The sequence below is a fragment of the Lepisosteus platostomus genome, chromosome 3, assembly GCF_059453375.1.
Source record: "Lepisosteus platostomus isolate fLepPlt1 chromosome 3, fLepPlt1.hap1, whole genome shotgun sequence".
NCBI lineage: Eukaryota > Metazoa > Chordata > Actinopteri > Semionotiformes > Lepisosteidae > Lepisosteus > Lepisosteus platostomus.
In genome coordinates, this window is record NC_142613.1 from 48,970,594 (window position 1) to 48,990,854 (window position 20,261).

At 37.0% G+C, this 20,261-nt stretch overlaps 1 protein-coding gene across 1 annotated transcript; it reads left to right on the forward strand.

The window, feature by feature from the left end:
* The first annotated feature begins 3,831 nt into the window (after positions 1–3,831).
* prdm13 (PR domain containing 13) lies at positions 3,832–10,657 on the forward strand. Its single transcript, XM_088625885.1, has 4 exons — positions 3,832–4,149; positions 5,541–5,672; positions 5,774–5,894; positions 8,190–10,657. The coding sequence occupies exons 1-4, from the start codon at positions 4,009–4,011 to the stop codon at positions 9,671–9,673; spliced, it is 1,878 nt and encodes a 625-aa protein (XP_088482011.1). The 5' UTR covers positions 3,832–4,008; the 3' UTR covers positions 9,674–10,657.
* The last annotated feature ends 9,604 nt before the right edge of the window (positions 10,658–20,261 follow it).

The window sequence follows — 20,261 nt, forward strand, 5'->3', positions numbered from 1 at the left end:
GTTAAGAAAATAATTCAGAAAAGTGTGTAATAACACAAGGCATCTCATTGTCACAGCTACTCTTCCGAAACCAGGTGTTTCGAAGATTAAAGGGAGGAAAGATTTGCTCAAAATAATAGATTTTTGTGCCATCATTTAAAATTTAGTCAGAAAAGTACTAATAACATCAGTGAATTTAAGAATGAAAGGAAATGCAAGCTACCTATCGCTCAGAGCATTTGAATTGGTCCTGTTTTAATTATCACTCAGAGAGCCATCTTTCAGGACGAAATTTTGTATTCACTGAAACCTGAGAATTTCTGTCACTCCATGCATATGGTTCTAAGTGCTTTAATCCCAATTAGGGGCGGCTGACACACAGTCCTATTCATCCCAATCAGCCCCTGAATACATTTGCCTAGAAATGAACTTCACAAATAGAGTCTCTACTAAATGTGACCAACAGCAAGGAAAATCGAATTGAGTGACGAGCTCATTCTAAGGCGATCGAGTGAGAAAAGGTATGAATTTATAAGGTACACCGAAACATTTCAATTCAGACAAGTTTACTCCCTTTTATCCGCGTCTTTTCAACCGAAACAAGTGAGTTAAAGTTAGGGAAATTTGGTTCAAAAAGGAGAGTTAACTCCATCCAGGCTTTGAATACTTTAATGAAGCACTCCCTTCTTTAAAAGGGAGTATTTAAAGAAATGAGAGCACGCATGAACAGCACCGATTCAGTTGTCACTTATTTCGCTACTTTCTTAATGCGATTTTGAATATTAGTCTAGGTTAAAATCCCAATCATGTCATCTGGTGGGATTCCCATACAAGCATAATTACTATTCAAAAGCTGACTTAATATCCCACCCGCATCTCCTATATGCTGCACAGCTGGTCGGGGCTCCTTTGTACAGCCTGATCTTTCCCTTCACTACCGAAGTGAGAAGGCAAATCTAATTAAAATTAATCACTCACTGGGAGGAGATTAAAGGTACACAAATATTATATTCCTAAATAACAGATGTTTTTTTTTAAAAAAGTGAAATTATTTAAACCCGAGAAGTAAAACAGACCGTCGGGATGTTCCCTCCTTTGCTACTATCCAGAAGCGGTATATGTAAACGACAGCAGTAAACTCCGGTTTCTACAGGGCCACAAAGGTTTTTTTTTTGCCATTATTGCTCAGTCAACGAATCATAACAAAACTAAATATTAAATCAAAAGTTAAGATGACTATAATTACAAAACGAGCCATCGAAAGCCCTTGGTCAGAAATTAAACCTCTAAATAAAACACCACGTACACAGTTTTGGACATAAGAGACAATTCAGGTGAAAAACGGAAAAAAAAACACGAAGGCACAGACAACTCCTTTTTTTAAGTCAACTTAAAAATCTCAACAGTTTAGTAAAGAAAAGGGAAGCGTAATGTTCATTTTTGAAGTCCACGTTTCGATTTTTGAAGTTTTTGGTTGGCATCAGAAATGTGTTCTGCCCTGTGTTAGCCCCGTTAAGGCATTCATGCTGAGTTAAACGCAATGTTGAACCTTCTGTGCTCTGGAGCAGTTTGATGTCTTGAATGGAGTTTCCTGGTGGGACATTGCACCCTGTAACTGAGCCTCTTTAGACAGTTGTTGTTCTTCTACATTCATGGCTCATTGTGTGGCAACCTGTTAAATCAAAACCCCCATTAATGGAGAATTGTAAGGCAGAGGCACTGGCGGTTCAACTGTATAGGCATAAGTCATTAAAATAACTGATCTCAAAGTTTATTTCGAGTGCACAGTTCGATCCCTAACTGGCAGCTTCTGAAGCACGGTTTAAGTCTATAAAAAGAGTGCTGGAATGTTTTGATTGAGTCCACAACATTGTTCTGGAATAAAGCTGAAACCATGTAATTAATGTGTCTTTTTAAGACGGGACAATGCCGTCGTTCAAGCTATTTAATTTCATTTAATTTTCCATCCCATTTGCTTCGAACACTGCTTTCACTTTTAACACCCAGCCTTTCATTTTGGATCTTGCTCCAGTGGGCACATTAGATTGGTTTCACCCTTGCTTTTTGAGGAAGGAATATATAAAAGAAAATGTCTTCCTTCCCTCTTTTGTGAACAATTTATTTCACTTGGAGAACTTCAACTTTGAGCCACAGGACAAGAATAAAAATCGGATGGCTGGTGTGAACGGTACTAAAGCCGGGTCTTTCTTTTCTTGGTGGATGGGAACCAGTCACAAATGGCAACATTAATAAATAACTTTCCTCACAGCCGGCCTTTACATGGTCCTATTGATAAAATTGTTCGCGTGTCGTTCACGCTCTTTGACTCATTAAGAAGGGAATAGAACGGCTCCCCAAATGGAGCTGTGGGGTACCTTTACGGCGAAAAGGCTTCCACCTCTGCTCTTCCAATTAAAACCGAGTGTCATCCTAAAGTCGCCAGGCCAGAGGTTAGCGGGACATGTTCATGGCTTAAATTTATTGCCCGCAACTTCTTGTTGTTTTCTTCTTCTCTTTTTCTGCCATTCAGACAGATGATCAAAGGGGTCATACACAGTTTTCAACCCTGGCTGTAGTCACAAGTAGGCTAGGACAGCCATTTCCCAGACCGCTAAATTAACGGTGCCTTACTTTTCTCGTTCCTGTACCTCGCCAACTACTGTAGATAAAACCGTTTACATGACTTGAAAAACCGAAACCTTTAGATCTGGGGGAAAAATTACATTAAATATAAAGACATATTGAATTTAATGTTGCATTTGCTGTTCGAAAATCACCATTCACTTTTCTTAATATCAATGTTTTCGAATTTGTTGACAGTGATATAGGAAAGCTGTTTATACGTATTTAATTTTAGCGTTGGCGGCCTAGATCTAAATTCCGATCCGGCATATTAGAGTTCTTTAGACGGAATAATAGTGCTGTTGTATATTTTGAGTGTGCCCTAAAGATTTGTGCTTATACTCCTAATATAATTAGTTGGTTATTATAAACTAGGTGTTAATAGGCAAAAGCTGAATAAGAAGTAGAATAAGACAAAGTAGGTCTATAACGCCATTAAACGATTTTCGTTTAGAACTAAAGCACTATCTGATGTCGTGCTATCTGAAAGGTCGCTTTAAAATGCCTTCAGGAAACGTGCATTACTACAAATAGTAGACCATACCTGCTTTACTCTAATTGTAGTACGTTTTTCATTTTTGTACAAGAAAGCCAGCAACAGAAAACACTTTGCACGCAAATCTGATGACTAGAAAGCCAGAAGTGTGAAATGATAAGATGGTGGTTATTTTGAAAGCTGTTGCTATTTTTCTGGTGTTTTCCCATCAAGTACCTGCCCAGTTTCAGCGAGGCACACGCCAGGAATCAATAGAAGTTAACAAGTCCTCCAAACATTCCTGCTGTCTTTGTTAACCAAGTCATACAATAAAGCCAAGGAAAGCGAATAAAGACCTTTGAAGTATATTAAACCTAAAGGGATTCAGCCAAGTAGATTTAAAATAGTCGCTGATTTCCAAAAACTGGTTTGTATAGGAACAATAAAAGGAGACAAAATTTATGGAGAAATTATACAGTGGATTTGTCACTTAAAATATCGTAACTGTCTCTGGGACAATGCCACATGCTGAGGATTAATGGTCTCCCCAGACCTTTGATTCACCAGAGCCTTTTCTTTGCCCTTGACAAATTGGATTTTAGGAATGGGAAGGTCGCCTGGCCTATTGTTTCCTGACCATTTCGAGCAGTTGATTATGCAGGAGGGTTAGGGAAAGTCTCCATGTGACCCTCTTGGAGAGATCTCTGCAGCTGCGAAAAGAGCTAAACTCTCTCACCGAGCTGTTCGCCCTAGTGCATTAATGTGCCAAGGGGTACCCTCCTGTTCATTTGAAAAGCCGGAGCACATACGCCACCGCGTCACTTTGCAGGCGGAGATAAGCCTGTCTTCATCTCTGTGTCTTTGCCTGTCTCAATCAGTCCACCCCTCTTTGGTCTTCCTGGTTCTGATCACTTTTGTACTCAGAGCCAGCTATGCAAGCAACAAGGGCTCCGGCCATTAGCGTGTGTGCAGAGAGCAGCATCCCAGCCGGTCTAAGGATAGGGCCGGTGCCGGGCGTCTTCAAATTAGGAAAGTACATGTCAGATCGCAAGGAGCCTGGGCTCAAAAAAAAGGTAAAGAAATTCAACTCACTAATTTCCTCATTGAATGTCTTTTAAGTCGGAAAATAGGAAATCATGTAGTTAAGTTAAGTGTTATTTTATTGAATATTTTTTAAGTTTGTTTATTTTTTTAAGTCCCAACAGCTGTTGAGATTTAAAACCTAGATTTTTTAAAAGTTGTTTCAGAACATTTTGAAGTTTAGTCTTGATTAAAACTTAGATTGTGTTGCGAGATAACCGGCTTTTCGTTAATATTTAAATTTAGGATTAATAGGTATTTCCACACCCTCGGAACAGCAGGTAAAATGAAGCGGTTCGGCGTGGTTTCAGCAGCGAGGTGGACATGTCATACTTCATTAGATGCTTTTCTTTATTAATTGGTTAGTGCTGTCAGTTTCGAAATAATTGATCTTTCTCAGTGGGTCTACATGTCAGTGCAAAACTCTCTTCAATAGCTTTAATAAGCAAATACGAATTGATATGTAATATTTTATGCCGTCTACTCATTAAAACGATATAGCCTACTTATTTCAATTAACAATTTATTTCAATTTCAATAATCTGCCTAGGGATAGATGCTAACAGAACCACAAAAAGAGGACTGGCGGAAATAAAAAGAAAAGACAATAGGGTTATATTTATTGATTTATAAAAAGTACTTTTTTTTCGATAACTCAAATACTTGGTTAGTTTCTTTAATTTACCAACATATTTTTTTTACCTTTACGCACATTCTATATTCTTAAACAAGACTATGAAACATTTTTTGTTGCATTTTCAATATGTTTCCGTACAGGCTATATAATATAGATATAGTATGGACACGTTAGGTAAGAAGCTCGTCATGCTGTTCACGTTTTTGATTAATGTTCTTAAACGCAGTGCTCCGGGCTTGGTATATTATCAGGTGCACACCCCACCTCAAGTTTCACGCTTTAATTTTTAATTTGCTTTAAGCGTTTAGAAACGCTTTGACACTCCCTCGCATTTGTTTCTCGTTTAAGCTCAATTATACAGTCTTTGGCAAAGTAAAATATGAGCGCTTTTCAGTCTGTCAAAAACAATGTACCGTCCAGTATTAATCTTTCATGACTTGAGATTCGACTTCACCGTCTTCACCCTCTTCTGATTTTAGGAATAAACGTGGTTGAGAATCGCAACATTAAGCACAATTTAACAGGGCAGGGCCTTATTCGAATTAAGTTATTTTTGTGTTTTCTTCCATCAAAAAACATTATTTTACTTTATGTCTTTATCCCCCCCCCCCCTTCCGAATGCATGTAGCTGAGAAAACCATGAGAAAACCACTTCATTTATTCGTTTTTCATTTTGTTTGGGCAGTTAAGTATCAAAACATTTTGTGAACGTCGATCTCTTCATTTTTGTTTCTTTTATTCCAAAAGATTCGGCTGTTGCGGGGCGATTTTGTGGATGAAGCAGGGAGCCCTGTGCCGGAGTGGATAGGGTTAATCCGAGCAGCTAGAAACTGTCAGGAGCAGAATCTCGAAGCTACCGCCGATCTCCCCGGAGGACAGGTATGCGACAACGCGTTTTTCAATGTAAAATGTAGATCGGCCGGCATTGTTTATATTCGCATGACTTGTAAACACACCTAAATGTGTTTCTTTTTTAACAGATTGTTTACAGAGCTTTGAGAGACATACAACCCGGAGAGGAATTGGCTGTGTGGTATTCTAATAGCCTGGCTCAATGGTTTGATATCCCTACTACAGCGACTCCTACACACGACGAAAAAGGTAAATTGATTTGAGTGGATTCTTATTTTTGTTTTACAGTTTAAACTAATAATTGAAACAATGTAAGTAAGGATTATTTAAATAAACTAAATGAGTCGCGTGTTCTACCATAGACGTCTCTTTTGTTTAATTCAGTCACTGAATCGATGCTACGTTTGCGTCGAAACTGGCGTTTATAATAAAAAGCACACTTAAAATAATTTCAATACACCAATAAGTTATTCACAGCTCGTAATTTATTTAAAGGAGTAAACAGTTCAAAATTATTGCGAAAAAACACCAGAAGGATTAAAATTCAACACTTCAGCTCGGCTCAACAGGTGCTCGTTTCTTTTACTATTGTAGTCTATTATTTCAAACAATATACAAATGTATGATGCATTGCTATTACGTTGTATTATGTTGTGCTTTTTTTAAAGAAAGGATTATTCCACAATGGTCAAAATAAAGACATCGTTTATGAGCGCTTGATATTCAGACTAACCACCAACGATCCGTTAATATTATAAGCACACAATCAAAGGTTACTTCAGTTTCATTATAGAAATTAAAATGACGGGATATCACAGACATATTGACAGTGAATAGTCGTTTTAAAACGAACATTCATAACGTTTTATTTTCAGATTTACTTTAAATAATAAAAATATAATTCTTCTACACATTTCCTTTGTACATAGTAGATGTAATCTCAATTCAGAAATTCCAAAAACTGAATTAAACTTTAAACGCTTTTTTTTTCAAAAGTCCGCTTAATTGAATAAGCTTATCTGTATTTAAATATTTAAAGTACAATTGAGAATTAAGTCTCAGGTATATACAGTATATAAGCGTCTGTCACCCGTGTTAGTAATAGAAGTGAACAAGTGCATGTTTTTTACAAATAATCTTACGTATTTATTCCATTAAGGATTTGTAAGAAAAAGTAATCGGAAAAATGAAGTCCTTTTACTACCAAACATACAAACACATATATAACCTGGAGGCAAGTTTATTATTATTATTATTATTATTATTATTATTATTATTATTATTATTATTATTATTATTATTAAACATCCCTTGATCGGCACCTATTTTTTGAGTGAATCTGTTTTATTTTCATTTTTACTGTCCATTTTAGATTAAAAAAAACTAATTTCAGAACTTTTAATGATATTTTAATAATCGTTATTAATTACCGAATAGAGGGTATATAGTATAGGAGAAATACATGTTCAAGCATCTTTATTCCCTCTGTAAAAGTACTTGGCCATTAAACGAGATCGAACTGGATGACTGAAGACGCTTCAGTTACTTCAGAAATTATTGCGAATGTTCGGGTACCACCAACACCAATACAATAAAGACGTAAAACACCAAGCAGAACCTCTATGAAAGTAACGTTACCGTAAAACAAAATGACTGATTTACGACTTCAAAACTCTATCATTACAGCATATATGAAGAATTCTATTGAGGAGCGTTAAATCACATTCCTGCAAGTTAATTATAATTTAGCTTTATAATATTAATTTTAATACGTTTGTTATTTTTTATATTGTGTAGTGATACAAAGTTTGCTCTTTCCATTTATCTTTTCTAATCCTTATATTTCGATGTTTTAAAGTAACAACAACAACAACAACAACAACAACAACAACAACAACAACAACAACAACAACAACAACAACAATAATAATAATAAACGTATTCACAAATGTACCGCTTTTACTATTCATGACTTCTAAAGAAAATAAATTAAAAGACCGTTATACGGTAAATTATGAGCTCACAAAAAGGTATTGTTGTCTAATGAATACTAAGTTATACATAGGATGTATATTGCCCTAATTCGGATCGAAAAGCTTCTCTTCATGTGTACATTGCTTTCCGGCCAGTACAGCCACGTCCTTGACATACGCCTCCTATTCTTCAGCATCAACAGATGGGCCAGCCTCATTGTTTATCGCGCCTTACGATTTCAAGCCACAGCTGTTATCGCTTCAACGGGAAAGTAGAAGATAGAAAGTAGTAATTCAACAGATTGGTTTCTCAGGCACGAATTTGACTCGCGTTTGCTCTTTTGAAGGCAATGATAAATATTACAGGAGCATTACATCAAATGATCGATTCAATATCGCCCCCTTTTAGTCACTTACGTGTTAAACGACACTGAATAAGACATTTTCTTCATGTAAGTATGACTGTTAGTAGATTAGTTAATATTACATGATCCTTCTTGTTTTAACTTTGATCAATACAAAACATCAGCCGAACTAAGTTTGTTCTTGTTGCTTTTCTTTTTTGTGATAGGAGATGAACGCTACATCTGCTGGTATTGTTGGAGAATATTCAAATATCCCAACACACTGAAAGCGCACATTCACTTTCAGTGTGCTTTAAGCAATGGAAGGGCCTTCATGAGCAGCGAGCAAGTCAGGAACTCTGAAAATTCAAACAGGTCTCCCAAATCAGGCGACATACCAAATACCTCCGCGCAGATGAGAAACGGCCATAGCCATAACCCCGCCAGCTCTGACAACATTAAACGGACAGCATCATCCTCCCCGTTTTTAAACAAAACGGGAATTAGCAAGAAAACGTCGAGTTCCGAGGAGCAGGATAGAGCGCTAGACATGAGCGTCACTTCCGCAAGAAACCACGGACACCTCCTAGGCCTGGGTGGGACCTCCTCTGTACTGAACAGCATGGGGTTTCACCCTGGAGTGAGGTCGGCTTTTAAACCAACGGGGCTATCAAAACTCCCTCCCTCGGATGTATCCAGAGAGGAAGGTAATGTAAAATCAAATGGACTGGGCTTTAGTAAACTTTTAGGCAACATCAAATCCACACGCACATCTAGTGACCCCTTAGTTGGCAATCACCCCTCGAAATGTGTGCACCCTGTTGATTCCACGTCACCGGTGTTGCCATGCAGTAACACCATCCGTGGGTTTCCATTACTGCCGCACTTTGAGGAAACGTCTGCTTTTAAACACGTGGAGAGCCGTCTCCACGCCGGGCTGTCTCCATCACGCTACTCCCAGATTTCCTCTGGTTTCCATTTTGAACGGTTTTCTATCCCCCAGTTCGATGGGGTTAAGCCCTACGGCGGAGACTGCAACATCCCGATCATGCCCTTTACAGTCTACAACGGGGAACTGCTCTACAGTTCTCCTTATTACCCACTCAAATTCCATTTCAGCAATCTGATCAAGTATCCGGAGTCCATGTCCTATTTTGGTACTCCAGCCCTCAACCCAGATTTGAGTTCCATCGCGAACATCGACAGGGAGATTGCCATGCACACTCAACAGCTTTCTGAAATAGCCGTTGAAAAGAACCGGGCCAGATTAGAGTCAATGCCCACGACAACATCTGCGTCGGGAAAGCCTAAAAAAGGTCACCTCTGTCTATACTGCGGCAAACTTTACTCTCGGAAATATGGCCTCAAGATACACATGCGGACTCATACAGGTTACAAGCCGTTGAAGTGCAAAGTCTGTTTCCGACCCTTTGGGGACCCCAGCAACCTGAACAAGCACATCCGCCTCCACGCCGAGGGCAACACTCCTTACAGGTGTGAATTCTGCGGGAAGGTTCTGGTTCGACGAAGAGATCTGGAAAGACACGTTAAATCGAGACACCCTGGACAAACAATCAAAAAGAATGAGGACAAAATGGAGAACATTTTTCAAGACCAGGAGCAAAAGAGCGACAACAGCAACGACAGTGATGTGGATGTGTGCTTCACGGACGATCAAAGCGACCAAGAATCTAGCAAAAATAAAGACTAACAAGACACTAAGCATTAAAAAAACTAGTTTTACAACACAAGCAAACTCTTATTTATATATACAAATGAGATCTCTATTTATGTTACTGAATCAGTAAAAACAAAAACAAAACAGGCATCACAGTTTGGGGAAGAGTGTGAAAGTGCCTCTGCAAAAACGACTTGCAAAATGTTCTTTTGATTGTATCGTATATTTATAAACTGTTATTTTATGGAAATTGTTGTTTTCTTTCTATGTTTCCAAAACTGTGTTTTAAAGTAGACTGTATGGTCAAATCTGGGGCGCATATGCATTTCTTTTTTAAATACTTAGTATTTTGAAATATCTGATATTTGTTCTGCATACTGTACGTCTTTTTTCCCTGAATGAATAATCACTCATCTAACTCTTGCAATAAATATAATGAGTATAGTTCTACGAATCTTTCAACCAAATAGCTGCACTTTAAGGGTAATAAATGCAGAAACTAATCTGCACCAAACCACAGTCTGAAAGCTAACAAACTTTTTGTAGTTGTTGTTATTTAAATACCGTGCCTTTAGAATATACAATCCCTTCACATATTCCATGAAAAAAAAATCTTGGGATGTGATGATCCCGACTTTTATTTCGACTTTTTAAATTGATTTGTATTTTCAAATGGCGTAGTTTTTACACAATGTACAGCCAAAATAATTATGTTATTGACATTTCTACGGATTGGTACAATCATAGAATCAAGAGAAATGTAAATTTAGGCACGACCAGTCTTCATATTTGCAATTGTTTAAAATATATATTGTTTGATGTTTGTAAAGTAGGTACAATGCAGAGCATGATTTTTAAAGCACGGGAGTAAATGTAAAAAATTAAATATCAATTACTGTTCAGTAGGATATGTGGTGTATGTTTGTTAAAATGAACATTGTATACGAGCTGTTATCTCCTCTTGTTTAAACCGTTGTTTCTTTTTAAATAAATGTAATTAAAATGTTTCAGCGTGCAGACTCATGGTTTTAAAATGGAGACCTCTAATCTGTATGTGTACGCATTCAAAAATTCAATTTTAGCCATATGCGATTGATTTAACAAAGGTAACTGTAGATGAGATGCAATACTAATGTTAGTTTACTTGTTTTTAAAACATTTATTTTTTTCCACATTAAACGTTTGCTTAAATCCCTGCATCTCGACGAAGTTAAAAAGTGTTAAGGTCACAATAGACGATTTCCCTTGTTTACATAAAGTTTACATTTCTAGTTTATTATTGCTTTCAGACAAAAACTTAACTTAAAATACAAATAAACATTTTCATGAATAAAGACTATCAATAAGTTGTATAATTGCCTACATTACAGTACCTCTCTTTTAATAAGAGATATTCACACACTCGATAACACCAACAAATGATTACTTTTAGTATGATTTACTTTTTAGTATTTTAGTGCAAAGTATGCATTCCATAATGAGATTCGTTTAGAAGGTGTATGTACATATTATTGCTTTTAAGACAATGCAGTCTACCTTGAGTATTTTCGGAATCCCTAGAGGCCTCTGTTATCTTTTCCAGACTGGATGCTTCAGTTGTGCTCACGAAAATAAATCCGTAATCAATCTTTCTTGAACTGAAACGGGACCCATTAAAAAGATAAATAGGAACATTGAAAAAGAGCGAAGGGTCTCTCGTTGATTTAAAACTAACCTGTTGATACTTAACCTTGCAACATAATCTGAAATAGTAGCAACTGTTGAGCTATTTTCAGATGTAGAAAATATGCGTTGTGGAGAAGTGCAATATCCCATCTCTTTATTTCTTTATCCTACTCTTCGTAAGGTGAACAACGCGAAACTGTCACCGAAAATATGACGCTAGGAATCAGATTTTACAATATGCTGAGTATATCACACATACTGCGGGTGCTCAGAGGTTAAAATGACTTGTCAAAATGAAGAGCAGTGCAATAATGTGTTAAGAGCGCACGTCTATGCCGTTTTGGTAGTTCAATGCGGGCTCTGAATCCGCTACAAACGCAACTACTGTATACCACTGCTTCTAAAAACTCGTTACATTAAATTTAGAAAAATTACAAATCCCAAAGTAAACATATAGCCGGTTTACACGTAACCGACTCTTCAGTATTTGATTCAGAACATCTGCATAAATGCTAGAGCTTTGAAACGTTTAAAATCTATAAACTTGAATTCACAGCTCTGTTTCGAAGGAATCTCAGATCACTAATCTCTGTCTCGAAATATATATATATAATACACACAATAAGCTATCTCAACAGGTAGCTCGCACATACGCGTAGACATTATGTTATTGTTATGGAATACCATGGTCAGTTTGCATTGTGTGTACACAGAAATCCAAGCTGCAAATAAACGGTAACCTCGGGCAATGTACAGCGACAAAGGGAAAAAAATGCTTACAGAATCTGTCACCAGCAGTACTAAGGTCACATTACCGACGAAGAACATACAGTACATCGTTTTAGTTTTTGTTTTCTGTAGACCACTGCAGTTTGAAGAGTAATCTTAAACGTGTCCTTGTGAAGCGTCTTCCTCTACCACCAATTAAATGTAAACAGAACTTGTCAAGGTCAGGTTGAATGTGGCTAGTCTTAACTGACAAGATACAAAGCACCACGATTAAAAGACTTTAAGACAAATGGACATACTGCATTGTTTTTCTTTGTAACGTATAAGCTTAAGGATGCCCCTGTGAAAAGCAGGAATTTAATAATCAAAATCAGTAAAGGTACATGTCGAATAAACAATAAAAATAGCGAAGCCTAATTATTTTTTTAAATATCTTGAAAGCTTCTTTCATTTATGTCTGATCACAATGACAATGTTATTAAGCCATAGCAAACATACAAATAAATATCAAAATTAATTATTGCTTCACTTCTGACAGCTAACCTGGAACATGCACATTTTGCACAGAGCAGCACAGAGCAGAACCAGAAGTAGGAGCTGATTAAGAAAATATTTTAAAAAGGCAATGAAGACCTAATCGCACACAGAGGGACATACAGTACACCAGGCTTCTTCCAATCTTTACAAGCCTACGTTTATGATGAAAGAGCATCAGCTGTACCTGAACACTAATTACCTCAATTTTAACAATCTCCTCAGACCATTTTTTCCTAGTGTACAGCAGTTCAATTATTTTAGTGTACCTCTTTTTTTCAATGCAGAGTGATGACATCTGACCATTTGTCATGTGGTTGGTTGCCAGTCACACACTCATTGAGGACTACAGATCAAATGCCATCAATCAGAGAGTGGGATACCAGCAACTTTCATCATAATGAGCCTCGGTATTTTTGAAATTAGACAGCTATGTGTATGTTAGCTTAATTTTACTGTGGTGTATTAATATACAGAAAGGCAATGGTTTCAATGCATCTCCTGCATGAATTCTTAATGCATCAATGCATAATTCATCTTTGCATTTTCACATCACACTGCAACAAATAGGCAGACTGCATTTAAATATTTAACTTATGAGCCTATTATTTATATTTGTGTTGGCTGTAGTGAAGTTTTCAACTGCAGTGCTTCTACAATTTAATTCGAATCACCTATTACTATTTCTACATCATATCTCAATATCCAAAGTACAGGGTTTCAGAATGTCAAGAAAACAAAACAGCCCCAAAATTTTAGAGTCAGTTCATTTGTTCTTCACAGTGACTTAAGTTCAATTCAATCTATTAAATTACTTTCTCGGCTCTGGGGACCTTGGGTCCAGGTGTACTCCAAACCGGAGAGGCTGAGGGTAAATTAATAACCCAGCTCTTTCTTTCCTTTATGACCATCCTGTTTTCATCATTCTGTGTGTGGTAATAATGTGTGCATGACTCTTGTGTGCACAATCATATTATTCTGATTTTCTAGACGAAGTATCAGAAGGCCATTTGTTTTCATTCATGACTCTTGATTAGGCTATTTAAAAATAACTTCGCTATGTACAGTATATAGTGTATTTTTACAACAGGTTCCTTGTTCGTTACTTGGTATTATGAATTACTAATGTAACTGGTTTTAAATAAATCAAGAAAATTCACAAAAGGTACCCCTCAAACCAGAGAAACAAAAATTTTGATAATACAGATGATAATACAACAGAACAACATATCTTCTCCAGCCCCTTGGATGAAAAACCCAACACTACATTTTGGTTTTTGACATACATGCAAAAAATAATTTGGGACAAATAAAAAAGAGATTCCATTTTGGCATCAGCGAGCTACTCAAGTATTTTACAAGTTTAACAGAGGCGATATATCAAAACACACAGAATCAGATCTTTAAAAATGGCACCACAACATTGTAGTAGGAGCAAATAGAGGATTTTAAAGAGTAGGGATCGAGGATTATTTGTTTCTTGTTTCATGTTTCAGTATGAATGGCTAACTAAATCTCTTTCAGGCAGGGAGCCACATTCCACTACTAAATCAGTAGCACCAACTAAACCAAACCTCACCACTTAAGTAGTATCCATTCAAAAAGTGTTTAACCAGTAAACTAATAATCATTACTGAACCATAAACAACCACTAAATATCCACCACTCAACCAACACCTACGACTAAATATCCACCACTCAACCAACACCTACGACTAAATCCAGCACTACACCAATTTAACCAGTAAACCAATAACTAGTACTGAACCAATAACCACCAACTAAACCAGTATCCTCCATTAAATCAGTATCTTCAATAAAGCAGTTGCTACCACTTAGTTTATATTCATCTATAGCCAACCACTAAATCACAACTAAATCAGTAAAAAACACTTACTATTACTATTATACACTTAGATTATTGGTTTAATCTACCACTAAAGATTAAACCAATAAACTCATCTCATCCAGTTTCCACAACAAGATGTACAGGTATACCCTCCATGGTGGGAACAATAAAGACACAGTCACTATGTTATTCCCTGTTCAATCAAACAATACCAGCCACCAAAGTAAAGTCCACTACTAACTATAAAAACAGAGGTAGGCTGAAGAAGAGATTACTATTGGGACCAACAATAAAGGAAAAATACACAGTGCTACTGCGTGCTCTGCACTGAAAATATGGAACAGTTCTGCAGAGACAAGACATCTTGTTAAGAATGGCCTTGCAGAGCTTAGAGGGTGAATGCTTCAATACTTCAGGGCCAGTCTTTAAAATCGAAACGGCCCAAACCACTTTCATAAACTGCACTGTGAACCACAGTATGGAGTTGAAGTATTTTTTTTTCTTTCTTGCCTGGGTTACAGCTGAGTGTTTTCTTTCAGTAGACTCATTCAGAACAATTTACAACATCAATTAGCATGATACAATGATAAAAAATATTAAAGAGATTAATGGGAGAGGCTCTCAACCTGAGAGGTGGGCATTTCTGTCTGGAGGAGAGCCTCTGCAGCTCACAGAATAACTCGACTTGAAGCTGAGATTGCGCATTTCTCAAAGCTACAGTACTTGGCAGATTTGATCATCTGAGCCGTTGAAAGAAGAAATTAGTCTTGGGACCATTAAGTGCTGCATGCACAGGCTTTACAAATGTAATCACCCCAATTAGTTGTTTTTAGGAAGATATTAAAAAGACTTCTTTTTCACAAATATAAAATAATTATTTATTTCAAATGTCCAACATAGGTTCAAGGTGCGATCACAGTTCTATTTAACTATTCAGTGTTTTTTTCTCATTTAAAATAGGCTTCATAAAAAAAGTTTTTTGTGATCTTTCCCAGATGTGAACATTTATACCCAACAAAGAACATACAAAATCTACTGTGCTTTGGCTTTTGAATATTCCAGTCACAGAAACAGACCAGCCCATTTCCTTGGTCTTAGACTTAAAAAAATTCAGTCTGATAAGTTGTTGTTACTGTGAGGTTGAATTTGTTTTGAAAATAATTCAAACCTTTGTGCCTTTGGATCGGATGTGCATTGAACTACAGCCCTCTTAGATATCACTATCTCTACTTTCTATTTTCTAGTTTCTGAAAATTGATCTACCTAGATAATCTACGGATGAATTGCCTTTCAAGGGGAACCAATAATGTCTCAACTAAGTTAAACATGCCCCCCAAGGCATGAAGAAAGGTATCCACCTGAAAAGTTACTAATGTATGGGATTTGCTAGACCCAGTTTAATTATATTTTGGTAATTCAACAATTGACAAAGGCTTTTCTTCTAAACCAAGCCTTGACAGTCATCAACCTTCTGCTAAAAAGGTGAAGGGCCATTGTAGTTATTCTAGCTTTCATTCATTATTGATAAAATAATATGTCATAATTAAACGAAAACACTGGACCTCTGATAATGTCAGGCATCTACTACATACTATCCAAGAATGTACAGTGGCTATCAAAAGTATTCACCCCCTTGGATTTTTCACATTTTGTTGTGTTGCCAAATGGAATCACAATGTATTAAATCATTTTGCCAATGATTGACATAAAACACTCTGCAATGTCAAAGTGAATACATAATTCTACAGATCCTCCTAAATTAATCATAAATGTAAAACATAATATAACTAATTTCATACATATTTGCTATGACACATCTAAATAGGTTCTGGTGCAACCAGACACATAAGTTAGTTGACTGGAGTCCACCTGTGTGCTTTTAAGGTATTTCGCATGAGTTATGGTTAAATACTCCTATCTCTCGGAGGTCCCACAGCTAATTTTGTACAGCTCCTGAATAAAACAATGTCATGATTACAAAGGAACATTAAAAACAAATCTGGGATATGGTTATAGGATTATCAAAAGAAAATTTAAAAACATATTTAATGTCCCCTGGGCAGCATTGGGGTGCAGTAGTTAGCATTGCTACCTCGTAGCGCTGGGGCGCCGGGTTCAGTTCCAGACCTGGGGTGCTCTCTGTGTGGAGTTTCTATGTTCTTCTTGTGTGCACTTGGTTATTTCACCAGGTGCTGTGGATTCCTCCTACAGTTCAAAGACATACTGATAGGTCAATTGGGAAAATCGACCCTGGCATGTGTATGTGTGTGTCTGTATGCTCTGTGATGGAATGGTGTCCTGCCAGGGTGTTCCCCACCTTGGACCCATTTCTTACCAGGATAGACTCCGGCTCTCCCTCGAGCGAGAAATGGATTTAGAAAATAGATGGATGGATGAATATCATATAATTTAACTGTGTGAATCTGTGTAGAACAGGGTATCCTCAAAAACGGAGTATCCAGGCGAGAAGGGCACCAGTCAGGTTGGCCATCAAGAAGCCTATGACAACTCTAAAGGAATTACAGTCTTCCACAGCTGAGATGGGAGAAACTGGGCATATGACAACAATTACCGGAGAGCATCACAAATCTGGGCTTCATGGGAGAGTGGAGAGTTAAAGCTAACATTGAAACAATCTTAGATAAAATCTCAACAATAGTTTGCCAAAAGGCATATTGAAGAGTCTGAGACCAAGTGGAAGAAGATCTGATAGTCTGCTGAGACCAGAATTGACCTTTATGGCCTCCACACTAAGCTCTATGTTTGGCACAAGTGTCACATTGCACGTCACCTTCAGAACGCCATCCTTAGCGTGGAGCATGGTGGTGGGAGCATCATGCTATGAGGATGCTTTGCTGTGTCAGGGTCTACAAGACTTGTGAACACAGAAGGTACAATGGATGCAGCAAAGTACAGAGAAATCCAACAGGAAAACTAGGCAGGTGTCTGCAAGAGACTTGGGACTTGGGAGAAGATGCGGGAGGACAATTACCGAAAACATACAAAGTCACAATGGAGTGTCTTAAAAACAAAAAAGGACAATGATCTCCCCTACTGTATACAGTATACGATATCTAACACTTTGCCTGTCCCTACCTGGATACACTCGCTTTAAAAAATGCAGTGCTTAGTTCAGTTACTTAAGACTGGTATGAATCTCTTTCATTTCCTCAATTCCATCTAGCACCTTCAATCTATCATCTGTATACATTTCATTTCCTAGGGTACAGTCATCTGTGTTTCTCATGTATTTTTTCTAACTCCATAGTTTGGGATCACAGCTTCAGGACTCATTTCTCTGGCGGTGACTCCCACACTTTCTTGGGAGAGAACTAGACAAGCTCCTCCAATGCCAGCCTGCAGAGCCATTCATCATTTCACATGTGCATTTCACATGCATTTCACAATGCAGACTCCACAGCACCTGCATTGAGAGTTTGGCCTGCCTCACCGATGTCACTGCAAGCCTGCAGGCATCTGCCAAATCACAGAAGCCGCTGTCTGCTGGGAAGCACAGAGAACCCTGGCTCACTTATCCTGCTTGACTCGACCCTGTTGGCTCTCTGTCCATTGTGCGCTGCCGCCGTAGCCTGTCCCAGTCACAGCTGGTTAGTGACGTGACCCAGGCTTGAACTTGTGACATCTGGATCATAGCAATCCCCCACGTGATCTGAGTGAGTTTTTTCACAGGTATTTTAAAACTGATTATTGTCCTATGACCCACAAAAGGTCAGTTTTGACAAAAAAGGAAACAAAAACACATTTAGTTAAGATACTGAAGCTCAGATTGAGTGAAGTCAATATAGTCTTTGGATTCCCATGACTCACAGTTGGTCATCTTAGCCATTAAGACCATGACCAGGACTAGGAACACCTGATGCAAAGAGTCATTATTTCTGTTGTGTATCTCAACGTCTTCTATATAAATGTTTATGTGCTGCATCATCAAAAGTTTGTTTGCTTTACCAGTTATACCACTATCCAGCAATTGTTTTTCATCGACATTCCTTACATAGTTTTGCAAGATTACGTTTTCCATCTTAAATACCTAAACGGGTTTTATTTAAAATTCAACTATCTTTGTATTTATCTAAAGGTAACATAGTGACTGTGTCCTTCATAGAACTCTCTCTCATCACCTAATAAATTACAATGTTGTATTATGTGGACAAATGTAGAAAAAAACAGTGATTAAATACCAAACATTGATAACATTACTTCATATCACTTGTGAGCCAGCTTGATACAAATTTTTGATAAAAAGGTCACAAATTAGGGTATGTGGGATTATTCTTTCCTCTTTCTGGGATTTGTTGTGGATTTCTCAACAGGACTCTTGTAAAAAATATTTATGCTATTGTTCTATTTGTCACTGTGCAATTGTAGCGTCATTGTCATTGGTGGATTCATTCATTATTTTAAATACTGTATATGGCCCTTCAAGGAGTATTTTAACTAAATGTCCATATCAGATAATTTTCAATACATTGTCACAACAACAGCAGATTGGATAAATGCCAGAAACAAGAAATAGACAAATCCATTCCCACCAGTGTTGTAATCAATTAGTGCCATTAATTTGTACCAGCACCAGACTGAAATTGATTTTAAGCCTTTTGTTGCTGTTAAGCAATCACACACTTAAATACACATTTACCCAAATTATTCAGTAAACATGTCACGGACATGCTAAAAGCATTTAAGAAAATCTAGGTTATGTTGGCACATTTTCACTGAACATCCTTCAAGCACCCAATGTGATTAAAACATTAACAATAACTTTTCAAATCAAAACCAACAAATTCAGAGTTATTCTTCAAATCAGCATCAGCTACAATAACAATGTTTTCAAATTTAAATTTCCACAACTATTAACTCACTTGTTTACTCACATTAATGTAAACACCAATGAGCAGTTTCTCCTTAGTTGCCACTAACTATGAAGAGGAGCAATCTATTAAAAAGTAAGAGGAATTACAAGATATATTCATCTTAGCATAAGTCCAATATTTCATCACCATTGAAGATGACACTCAAAGGCACTTTTCTGTATATGAGAGACTTTTTCACCTATAAAGCATGTGGCTGCAATATTCTCAATATCTACATATTTTCCTGTTTTAGTGCAGAATATAATACATCATAATTCTAATAATATATAATTATTCTGGATGTGAATGTATATCTTTAGTTAATACACCGAATTGACAAGTTACAATTTAGTTTGAATAATTATAAGTAAAGTGATAATAATTAGAACAAATGTGAAGGTGGGACATTAGGATAAGTGTAAGTCATTTTAGCAACAAAGCCATTTCTGTGTAAGTGCTACTCCCCTGCTACGCATTGTGGTTTAATGGGATATTCATGCTGCTGGTATTGAAAACCTTTTCAATCTGAATGCTTAAACACCTAATCTTCCTTGAGATAAGCACCACAGGAGGACTTTGTGTGTACACAGGGATTATACTTGTACTTTCATAGGCTGCTGTAAGCCTTCTGAATTCTTGCATTCTAAATTCTAAATAATCCACCTGATTGAATGTCTCCATAAAGACTCCTGATTGAATTTCAACATGAAGCACATTATCTACAGTAAGCTAATTTTTCTCTTTACAGAGTATTTGTATTTTTTCAACACTTACAAGAGAGGTACAAATTTCTGTTTATTACATTTTTTTCACAGTGAAAGTAAAAACAATTGCTTTAAGCACAAATATGTAAAATCTGGTGTCAGATTTTTACTAAAAACATATAAGATTCTGAATTTATAGAAAACTGATCATTTCTCGGTTACAGATATTAACACACATTGTTGTTATTTTTTATAGGTGTATTGATACA